The 12,257-nt window shown below is 40.9% G+C and overlaps 1 protein-coding gene across 1 annotated transcript; it reads left to right on the forward strand.

Moving 5' to 3' along the window:
* Nucleotides 1-1,985: 1,985 nt before the first annotated feature.
* cldn23.1 (claudin 23.1) lies at nt 1,986-4,601 on the forward strand. The gene has a single exon (XM_039779907.1). It carries the CDS (start codon nt 2,095-2,097, stop codon nt 2,923-2,925), a length of 831 nt encoding a protein of 276 aa, XP_039635841.1. The 5' UTR covers nt 1,986-2,094; the 3' UTR covers nt 2,926-4,601.
* Nucleotides 4,602-12,257: the final 7,656 nt, after the last annotated feature.

Here is a 12,257-nt window from a genome sequence, read left to right on the forward strand (position 1 = left end):
CAACAAGTAAATGACATGGCAGCTGATCACCAGGTGATTCAGTTTGTAGAAGTGATAAAACAGGACTGTGGTGTCACGGGATGAGTATGCAGTTACGTCTGGCCGGTTGGTTGACATATTTCTCATACTTCCTTCAACTGCTCTTTGTGTGTCAAAGCTTGAACCTGGCCTATTCTCAGAACCAAAACAAAAGCCAAACAACCCCAACGCCCTCATGCACAGTTTGAATGTGTACAGTCAACAACCATGTTTTGCTCATGAACATTTCACAGATTTAAAGATAAAGCATACAGATATTTTATACAGTATATTATAAAAAAATTATGTAGATTTTATGGGGAAAAACACTGGTAACTGCAGCTGCCAGTACTCAAGCATAAACTCAATGTATCATGTCTTCTCTAAAATAGGCAGTTTTTCATGTTGTCAGTCTTTCAAAATAAAAGTTATTATGGTGCCTATTTTGGATTTGGAGGAGGGTCTGGCAAAGCGAGACTACTATTTTGGTGACCCCAGGCATAGCAGCATATCACACAATGTGTCACATCAGGGTACAAAGCTAATGGGATGTTGATTACCACTAGAAGTTGAGAAGTGGTCAACTTAAACAATGTAGTCTCTGGGCGTATCATCAGCTGTTCTCAGGTTGTTCAGTTCCTTAGAGACTTTAATCACTTTCTATGTTGTTGATAAAGTCAATGGTTTTGTGAGAGTCACACTCACCTTGCTTTCAGAGTTTGTACACAATGATCTTGTTCATGTTTGGAGTTTTGAGCATCAATGATATGCATCTCTGACGTTCACCTTCTAAAGAGACTTTATTAGGCATCTGTGAACAATCTTTAATGGGATTAACAGACTGATTTGAGAGGAAACCTCAGAAAGAGTAGTCAGAAAGAGTAGTCAGAAAGAGAGAGAACGTGAGATTAACCAAGCGATCAACAGAAACAGACAGATGTGCAGCTAGAAATATGTAGAAGGAAACAGGAAGAAAAGACCAACACAAAGAGGCGGGAAGGTATTTGAGATGATTCCTGCAGAACTACATTCTTACCAAAAACATTTTCAAACTAAAGCCATCCTAATCTCTGAGTCTGACATAAAGATAATTACCTGCTGGGCAATCTAAATGAGATATTTGAAATGAAGACCCCCAAAATAAGAAATTGGTACTATTTATTTAAAAGAATTAGCCTGCTTTCCTATTTTCCTGAGCCAATTCACTAATTAAAAACTATTAAGTCACAGTTTGGACTATATAGTGACACACAAATCTTAGTGCCTGAGTGTGTGCCTTTACATTCGTATTCTTATTGTATTGAATTAATTGCATCCCACCCCACACCATCTTATCAAATAGGCCTACAGTATATGCTGTGATTTTTTTATTCCTGGAGAACAATACTTAGAAATAATTTCCTATTTGTTTTGTCCTACATGTTTAAAGTTGATCAAGAGCTGAAAATTCCAAATATGTTGTGGTTTATTGATAACAAAAAATGTGGGAGAGCTTTGTTTCAAATATATTATTTATGTGGTAGCATATACTCTATTATGCATAGGTTTTATTTCATTGGAGTCATTATGAGTATCATTTTTGAATTAATTATTGAAATAGTATGGTGACTGCAATATTGTATTAGGCTACAGAAATCAAAAGTTTAAAAGAAAATGTGGGTGAATTAACAAAGGGGTCTAAATAGATAATTTATTTTATTTTGAAACTTGAGAAAGCTAGTTCAACAGGCGCGACAAAAAAAAATAACCTTAGATCTTTTATTGTTCTTTATCACATATCAGGCATTTGCATGAGAAAAGTCTCGTCGAAACTCCGCTCTCCCTTGTTGGCTGTTGCGGGTGGAGATGAATACGCTCTCAGCTCTGCTGCGCACGGCACACCACACCTGTCCTATTTGGGACTTGAGGGCAGACAGGTAGGTAAGGCTAAAGCCCCGCCCACTGCCAGGTTTCAGTCGGACTTGTTTTTTAAGAGCAGCTATAAGGGCTTTCAAAACCCAGCCGTCCCTGTCTAAATAACTACACTGCGTGCTGGATTAGGAACACACATCCACAACAGCAGCAGCAGCAGCAACCATGCCGAGGCTAGAATCTCAGGAGTGGATCCGGACATCAATGCGCACTCCGGGCATCCTGATCTTCGGGATGGTTTTGGCTCCATGCGGCTTCGTCCTGAACCTGATCGCCACCGCGGCCCCGAACTGGAGGACCCTCAACAACCTCCCCAACAACCCCCCCTCTAACTTCATCGAGCAAGGCATCTGGCAAATCTGCTCGGGCTCTACAATCGTCACGGGAGTGACGTGCGGTCTGCAGGACACTTTATATTTCAGCAACCAGATCATCCAGGTCGCTCAGGGTTTGATGTTGGCCTCCCTCATCGTGACTATAATCGGATTGTGCGTGGCCATCCCGGGGGTCCGCTGCTGGACCGACAGGCCTAACTGGGTAGTGGCCGGGCTGGGCGGACTGTTGTTCTTCCTCTCAGGCGTCATGACCATCATACCAATCGCCTGGTACACCCGCATCATCAATACCGTCACAACGGTCAGCCCTACCATAGCTGTGAGTGTCGGCTACTGCATCATCCTGGGCTACATCGGAGGGATATTTGAAATCCTTGCCGGCATCGTCATGGCCGTCGGGATCTGCCGTTGCTGCGGAGGAAAGAACCGAGGAGAGAGGCGGATTGAGGAGGTCACGGGGCCCCGGTTCAGCCACCAAAGGCAACCGCAGAGACGAGTTGAAGTGCCCAGCCTGCACCGGGCCAGGAGCAGCGTCAGCAGCAGCGTCCCATACTCAAAGGACTCCATGGATGAGGATGTGTCCTTCCCACGGGCCAAGAGAAACCCAACCCGGTCAGTCAACCCCTCATACAGCGGCAGACCCTATGATGCCGACCTATAAGCACATGCACCACATCTGGATCTCCATGGAGACACACAAAGATACCCACATGAAGGAAAAACGACTTAAAGACGGACATGAATATTTGCAAAAAGGACTAAGAGTGGGACATATTCTAGAAAGAAGCAATGGTATTAATTAAAAAAACTGTATCTATCTATAATATTCTGGAGTATTATAGTAATATATATATATATATATATATAGACATAGGACATATCCCTACTGAGGCTACTCATAAAGTTAAGTTATTTTGAGACCATGAAGGAATATTGTAGGAATATTTCAGTGGTACGAAGAGATATTCTATAATTTACTACCAAGTGAAGCAGAATCTCTTTAAAAGCCTCTTTGAGCATTAGTGTGTTTCATCAGGAACAATTGAAGGCATACATCTGTAATAGTGTTGCAAGTGACAGAGCCAGGGCTGCAGTTTAATGCAGTTACAGATGAGACTCATTATGGCCTTAGCTGGGTTATGATTCATTCTAACATCATTATGATATAGGGCAGGTGTATGCTTCAAGCAGTGCAGTAATGGCAAAGATGGGAAAATGGAAAGAAAGTGAAGAATTCTGCATTGTTGTAAGAGTGAAACAGAGAGAAACCCTACATTGTTCATTAATAAATTGAAAAAAATGATATTGAGTTGAAGTTAGCTCTTTTACATTCTGCAAATGATGATGACCTCTATTTTTTTTAATTGTCCTCATCTTTAAGGACGCTTTTCCCCCCGATTATAATGTAAATAGTCCTTTACTGTATTATTATGCACTTTACAGTTATGAGCAATTTTGTAGGTCCTTCAAAGATGTCCTACCTCCTGAGGTTATCAATATTGTTGTTACTGCTCTGTGATAAAAATGCTGTTTATTAAATGTGCACTGTTTCCTAACAACAGATGACTAAGTCCTTTTCCTCAACTCAATATTACAAAATTCAGATTTGACTGCAGAAGTGCATGTAAAGAAAATAATAGTTTAAATAAAAGTTTATTTGATAAGTGGAAGTATCTGTGATTATGACAGCAGTGCAGTGAGGTTAAATGTAACTCAGCAGAAAGATTATAATACGGCCTCTAGAGCGAGAATGTTCACATTTTAGACAAGCAAATTAATGTGTTTTATCATCTGCGACCAGAAGCCATTATGGACACTGTTCAAACACACATGCAGACAGGTTACATTTCACTGTGATACTTTGCTTTCTTTGCCTCCCTGTCTGCTCTGTCTACATACACAGACAATGCTGCCCGACTGGTCTGAGAGGTTGGTTTCTTTCAGCACCTTGTCTAACAACATTACTACTTTTGTTCAAACTGGCTGAACATCTCAAACAAGGAGACACTGTAGTGAACAATTGTCTCTCTAGAGCCCCTGCTAGTTCTTTTGTTGTCAAGTTGGCCTACAAGAAATCCCGACGCAGTTCTCCAGCAGAACCTGTTGAATGCATTGAAAGGTTAGCAGTTTTTATGCTGCTGCATCAGCTCCTACAGATGGAAAAACAAGAATGGAAACTAGAAAATCTTCAAGTGGAAATACTGTCACTATACTTGTGTTGAATCAACTCGAGAAATTGTACATTTAACGTCCATGTCAGCTGAAATGGAAAATCCTGCTGATTAGCAAATATGAGAAGCCTGGGCTTTTGGTTAATACAATCATCTGTACATTGTATACACATTTACCATACTAGTCTTACTTTAATTCTTCACCCATGGTAACAATGAAACACACAAAAAGACAAAAACTTGCATTTGTTGGCTTCTGCATTTGAGCTAATTTCTAAAAGAGGATTTCAAGATGTGTTGTGTTTCACTCTAGTGTCCATTAAATGGCCACATAGAATGCAATGACTCACAAAAAGATGATCAATGATCAATCAGGGTGTGTATTCGTATACTGCCTCATCCTCCTGGGCTGGTGAGAAAGCTTTCTTCTGTCTGTCCACCCACAACAAGCTGATCTTCACAAAAGATTATTGCACCATAAACTTCCACAAAGTTGGGAGACTCACAAGAGATGGATTAAAGAACTGTGCAAACTGATGGGGGGCAGCACTGAGTTATCATTTTCTTGGTCGCAGTTGATCCGGCTAGCCAAATTTTCTTTTGTCTACCAAGTAGGTACAAATTTTTTTTAAAGGCCCACATGCTCAAGTTTGTATAAAAAAAAAAAAAAAAAAAAAAAAAAAAGGCTTTCTGCATAAGGAATTCAGCCAAAATACTCCACAATGACATCACAAGGGTTATTTTATTATACTTTAGAAAGCTCCTTTAGAAAGCATGATACAACTCTGTTCACAGACAGATAGTACTCCACATGGCTACTAAACCTACCATTCTATATCACATAACACCAACTTCTAAAGTACAGTAGCCTACTACAGTTTATTTTGCTCCACCTGTAAAACAAACATGCAACGTGTGCTCATAATAGAAAAGCAGGTGTTGACATAGTATCACCCTCGTGGCAATTCTTTTATTTTCCTTGTAACTATATTTCCCCTTTTCTCTGATAAAGATTGTTAGCGTGTCAGTGTTCATGATTGCAAATCAGTAATTTTTCAGTCTCGGTTCCTGCTGAGTTTAGTAAACATTGAAGCTGATACTACGGTGCCACTGGATCCCAGAAAGAGGCTTAACAGGCATGTTTGGGTCTATGCATAACACACACAGACTGACAGCTGTCTGTAGTGTTAATACCCTATAGCAGAATAACATTAGTAATGGTTTTAAAAGTGACACACCTGTTCCTTTGTATTATTCTTAATAATTGGATTACATTAAAGACACTTATTACCAACTTGTCAAACACTAATGACACTTCAGCTGTAAACAAACTGATATTAAACTGCTTAAGTAAGTATTGAAATAAAGTTGTTCTAGCCTTGTCTATCGTGTTGTATCCTGCAGAGCTGCAAATCATTGCATCAACGTTGCATCTTTACTTTTCAAGCAATAATGTGCAAAATCATTCCAGAGGACACATTATGAATACAAATCTGTGGCATTTATACAGTGCTTAAATACAACACATAGCCGGAAAAAAAGGTGTATGTGCAGTAAAGGTATTTTTGCTGTGAATTAATAGTAAAGATTGATTCCGACAGTGAGTGGATTTAACTGTACCAGGTCAAACATAAATGACAGGAGAGGAATTTTAAAATGAAGCAGAACAGGATCAGCGAAGGTGTGCGCAGTGCGTACACATTTAGTTTCGGGTTCTTGACATAGTTCATTCTCCTCTCCTCTTTGTTTTCTCTTGGCACTCAAGACATTTTTTCTTTCAGGACCAGGGAGGGTCACCTGTAACCTTTAGATGACTCAAGACGGATTGTTGTGTTTAGTAGATTTGAAAATCAAAAGTGTAGTCTTATTTTTGGTTGTTAACAGAGGACTTGGTTAGCTAAAATTGATTACTTTTGTCTCTTGAATAAAATGAGGCGTATATTTCCAAAAACTCGTCAAAAGGTGCTTTTTTTTTTATCTCGTCTGACTGATCACTTCCTACAGAGAATGACAAACTGTGCAGCCACTTACAATCAGTGTATGCTCAGTGCGCCCAACACACCCGTTTGTGCACACAATTTTTCATTTCACAGCCTCAAAAATGTGAGATTAAAGTGTTTCCACACGATTAGACCTTCATAAAAATTTCAATGTGCATATCAACGCTCAATATGTCCACGCAGCGTGCCGATACATGTCTGACTTAATTCATTATTGTGTAACCCAACAACACACGAAAGATTATTTAAAAAGTTATGTCACATAAAAGTTAGTAATTTAGTCAGAGTACAAAAGAAACAGACACTACAGCAACAACAACAAAAAACACTTAATACTGGCTACACTCCCGAGAGAAACTGGGTTACTCAGTAAGGAGCAATCAAAGTCCCCATGAAAAGTTAAGGACTAGTCAAACATTGTTAAAATCCCTGGCTTAACCGTGTGTGAAATGGATGGCAGTTTTTGAGTTCAGTCACTATGGGGAAAGTCAAAAATATTCCCAACACACAAAAATGGTTGCATCTAGTGATGCTAATAATTTCTTTTTGGGCGTAGTTCATCAGCACTATGTAACCACAATACTTGTTTAAGTTCTATAAATAACACTATCATTATATTATTACACTCATTATTAAAGCAAACAAATGTAAAACACTAGTGATGGAAACATACATCAATCATTACATTTTTATTTGGCACATTAAATCCTACAAGGTACAATTTCAGTGTGTATGTGGGGTCCTCACGTAGGATCTGGGGGTGGTAGCTCCTCCTGAGCCTCAGTGTTGGGCTGGTGTATCCGGTACCTTCTTGTTAACCTCAACAGTGAGAAAAGGCTGTTAACCGGCTGGTTTGGATCTTTAATGATTCTCCTAGCCTTTTTCTTGCAGCGCCTGGTGTGAATATCCTTTAAGCTGGTTAGGGCACTGCCTAGTGTGTGTTCAGCTGATCTAATCTCTCTCTGCAGGGCCTTGCAGTCATGTTCGGTTCTGTTTCCATACCAGGCAGTGATGGTCCCTGTCAGGACGCTCTCTATGACTCAGGAATAGAAATCCAACAGTATTTGAGGGGATACCCGGAATTTCCTTAGGCGTCCAAGGTTTAACAGTCACTGCCTTTCCTTTTTTAACCACTTAGTCAGTATGCAGTTCCCACAGCACAGATGTCTTAAGCCCCAACAGTTTAAAGCCTCTGCTGTGTTCACAAGGTAAATACTCAACGCCTCAAATCCAGTTTAAATACCCAGCGTTACCCATGTGCCTGTAAACATGAATATATATAAAATAATTCCTAATTTTGTAAGAGAGGGTCTGACTGGATCCAGTGTTGTAATCGAGTCACCAACTGTTGAGTTTGAGTCACCAAAGAAGAGTCCGAGTCAAGTCACCATTACCTGAGTTTGAGTCAAGTCACAAACCAGAGAAGGGCAACCCGAGTCAGACTCCAGTACTCCATCACTGCCTATTACACAAGAATGAAGTCAAAAACTTCATCCAACTTCTGAGTCCGATTTCATAACTCCTCGAGTCCAAGTCATAAGTGAGTGTGTCCAAGCAGAGTCCGGGTCCAGGACTCGGGTACTCACAAGTCATCACTCAATCTCTGGACCATTATATGTCCACCTCATTACCTCGTTGCAGGTGTTAACATCCGACCGGGACCATTTTTTACAGCATCACTGTCTGACCATCGGTGTGCTGGGATTACAGCCACTTTCTTCTGCCAGTTGGTACCTTTTGACAACATACAAAAAACACACAATTAATTTGTGAAAATTTTCTGGTGAACAATAAAATAAACACTCTTCGACAGAAACTAGCCTGGCTCTGTCCAATGTTATCAAATACACTGATTTATTAGAAAAAAAATGTATTTTATTGTATTCAGTTCAATTTTAGACAAACGGAACACACACTTGTTAGAGAGCTTTAGAGGTTGCTGTGCATATTTTTTCTCTTTACAGCCAGGCTAGCTGTCTTATGCTAAGCTAGGCCAACCCCCGCGTTTTTAACACATGGACGAGATTGCAGTCATTCTCCTCATCTCACCCTCGGGGGTGGGGGGTGGGGGAAGAAGCTATTCCCTTAAGAACAACTAACAGAAAAGCTTTCAACAGAAAGACACCACTGAAGTATTTCAGTACCTCTTCCTCTTATTACGCTTCTGCTTCATCTTGGCGAGGATGAAAGCCAGGATCAGCCCCCCGATGAGGATGGCTAGCACACTCAGGGTCAGCGTTACACTTAAGGCCCCGTTGACCGTGTTCTCGCAGAATTGGCCCCGGTAGCCCAGCTCACAGTCGCACACAAAACCGATGCCACCACCCGGAGGAACCTTACAGGCACCATGGCCACTGCACTTAGTCTCTCCACAGGTCAGCAGGCTGTGGTCAATGCCTCGAGGTTCGGGAGGAGGTAAAGAGGTGTTCATCGTAGAGGAGGGAGGAGGAAACACTGGGCTGTTAAGGAAGGGGGCAATACGAGGAAGGAGAATGGGAGAGGAGAGATGAAAGGAAGGAGGCCACCCTAAAACACACACGACAAACAAACGACACAGACCGTTGGAGGTCAAATTGTAATTGCTAACCTGCTGTGAGGAGTCTTATGCCTAGTCGTCTGGTTGTATGGTCCTAGCTTGGTTGGACTGAGCTTCTGGAAAAAGGGCCATGTTTTGCTGGGGGGAAAGACGGTTAATAAAAAATGAAGGTGATCAGATCTTTTATCATTGGCCAGTGATTCTTCCTGTGTGGAACTCATCACATTTCATGACCTGATCTTTCTGCGCCTTACCAAACTTTACTTTGGCACACTACACCTTTAATAAAGTTTGGTGACTGTAGTTACATGTTAATACTGTGCTGCCTTCAGGTCCGACAAAAATTCTTGAATTGCACAATTTGTAAGCAATACAAAATGTGGTAAACATATAGGACAGGGACAGTCTGGATTTTCTCATCAGTGAGCATTAAGGTATCAAGTGATTTTAAAAAGGGACATACCACGGAAAACTCACCTTTTCAGTACCTGTGCACATAACATTTAGGTATATGGAGCACCTACTAACCCACCAACTGAGAAATAAGAAAACCCAGTCACTTTTTTTGTGGATTGCCTAGATCAGAAAACATGGGATTCACCGAGCCATTCAGATTTGGCTCCTCTTCCTATGTCACATGCAGGCTCAGTAGAATATACCACCCTCCATCTGAGTATCTCCCACGGCTTGAGAACTACTGTTGAAAAGGTGCGCCATATTTTTCTAACAAGCCAATCAGAGCAAATGGGGCATTTGGGGAGGGGAGGGGGGGGTTTAAAGAGACGGGCGCTAAAACAGAGCAATTCAGACAGAATGAGTTGAATATTAAAGCATATAAAAATGTCCTAGTAGAAACACAAAATACAAGTATGAACCTGAAAATGAGCATATGTCTCCTTTAAATTAAAATGGATCCCATTCACGTTATTTGTAAAAATCCAGACTTTATCCTAATCATCCCCAAAAACATAGTATTTTATACCAAATACTGTATTTTATAACATTTCTATTTGTATACATGTGAATAAACATTGTGGTTAAATAGGAGAGCTCCGCATCAATTTCCACTGCTCACATACAAACTGATCCGCTTGCTGTGTGGCGTCTCGCCCTCCAGTCTCCAGGTGTGTCATCAACAACATTAGGTATACAGAGACTGACTCAGGATATGTTAGAAAACCCAAAGGATGACTCCGGCTGAGCCTCATGACCCCTACTACAGACACATCAACCTTGTCCTAATGACAAAATAAATGCATGTTAAAAGACACAGTATGATTCAACCAAACCTAAAACAACGCATTCATTGCCGTAGGCTATACGTTCTCTAGCATACAGGTGCATATGAAGAGTGACATAAAGCCTTAGATAGGCTTATGATATTATGAACTTCAATTATCTAACGGTTTTTGTCTTGTCTGTGTTGTGTTTTACATATTTCTATACTGACCTGGACCTGCGTGTCTGAAATAAAGTTGAATTGATTTGACTGTAATAATACACGTGTGGGAAAAGTCATCTCCAAGATTTAAGAGACAAGACTGACCATTATCCAAAAGGTAAACACATAAAGTACAGCGAAATAGCACAGCTACATATTGAAATATGACAAAATAAAAAAACATCTACTCACAGAAGAAAAGAATCCAGACGTGTCTTAAAATGCAAGCTGTGGAGTTTGGAGTCCGTGTGTGCATAAGGTCCATGGGTCTTTGAAAAAAAGAAAGAAATCTGAAGTTCCTCTTTCATTGAGGGAATATGCAACAAAGGAAGGAGGGAAGAGGAAGAAAGTTGAGACCTGTGAATACCTGCCTCTTTTTATTCTTCCACAAGCACGCAGGCACACGAACACACGTCCAATCACGTCCTCCTCCCTCTGCCCTATCGTTCAATGGGTTGAGTCATATACACTCTGGCTCACACCAAACATTCTTGACATTTGTGTAGCAACTTTACATTTCATAAGGAGAGTGACAACAAATAGTCTCCTTCAGTTAATCGCTGGCTGGGAACACTCAATGCTCCGGCATCCCCCGGGAAAAATAAACCTCATTTGTGTTGCACATTTCAGACGAGGTCATAAAATAAACACGTGCGACTCCAAAATTATAGACAAATAGGCCTACGTCTGACGATGAAAAATAAAGATTTTTATTTTAAATTGCATAAACTTGCATACATTTTCCTGAAAATTGGAAGGTGAACAAAAACACACACACACACACACACACACACCCTGCGCACACACCCTTATCCTGAGGACTATATGGTACTAAATTACAGTAGGTGTGTTTGCCAGCCAAGCTGGGGAAGGAAGGAGGAGGCAAGTTAGAACAAGAGCAAGCCCTGACATGTCTGTGTAAGATGCAGCATTTCATACCGTAAATCTGTTGCGCAACGGTCAGAAACTGCTTTATCGCGGATTTCTCAAACTTAACGAGCAAGATGGTTTGTTAACACTGAACTATCTGAGAAGCCGTCACTGGAAAATGTTTGTAAAAGGGCAGGCACTTTAAAAAAAAAAACTGCCAGGTGATTGGATGAACCATCTATCTGTGGTACCGTCACACACACCTAAACCACGCCCCTAGCTCGTCACAGGACGCTGATTGATTTGGTAAGCTGGTAGACCAGACACAAGCATAACATAAGTCTGACAAGATAGGTGTTCTTGTGATATGGGATCCTGTCATTCTGGCCTGATGTTGTGAGAATCCAGCTGCCATGCAAGGTATGATTTCGTAGGCTTCCTAAGGGAAATAATCCTTTTGGGCACGATAACAAGTTTGGTGATGCCTCTGACTTTTTTCTCTTTTATCTTTTTCTCTCCCCAAATGTTTTTGGGTCAAATGTCTTACCAACTAGTAAATAGACTTCAGCGTGCGCACCATGTACAGCTAGGCTCAAGTCCTTGCCGCAGCGGGTTCGATTCTGACCCGCGGCCCTTTCCTGCTGTCATTCCCCTTCTCTGTCTGCAGCTGTCCTGTCTAATAAAGCCCTAAAATGCCAGAAAAATCATGTAAGAACCACAAACTAAAAAAAATCCACACACGAACATGAAATGCAGCTCTTAAAAAGGTAGTTTTGACATGTGATTTGAACATGAAGAACATGGTAGCGGCTAACATACTCATGAGCCACTAGCCTCAAGCAGAGATGAATGAGGAGTGGATTACAGAGGTCTGGTAACCTCACTACTTTCTATCTCTACAACCCCCCCCCCCCATTTTTAAATTTGTTGCAGATGCTGAAGTTTTTTTCCTCACATATGCAGATGTAGCCTACT

This window comes from Perca fluviatilis, chromosome 17, assembly GCF_010015445.1.
Source record: "Perca fluviatilis chromosome 17, GENO_Pfluv_1.0, whole genome shotgun sequence".
Taxonomy (NCBI): domain Eukaryota; kingdom Metazoa; phylum Chordata; class Actinopteri; order Perciformes; family Percidae; genus Perca; species Perca fluviatilis.

Excerpts from the sequence above, each read along its gene's own strand:
- cldn23.1 (XM_039779907.1), top strand. The coding sequence starts at position 2,095 with ATGCCGAGGCTAGAATCTCAGGAGTGGATCCGGACATCAATGCGCACT.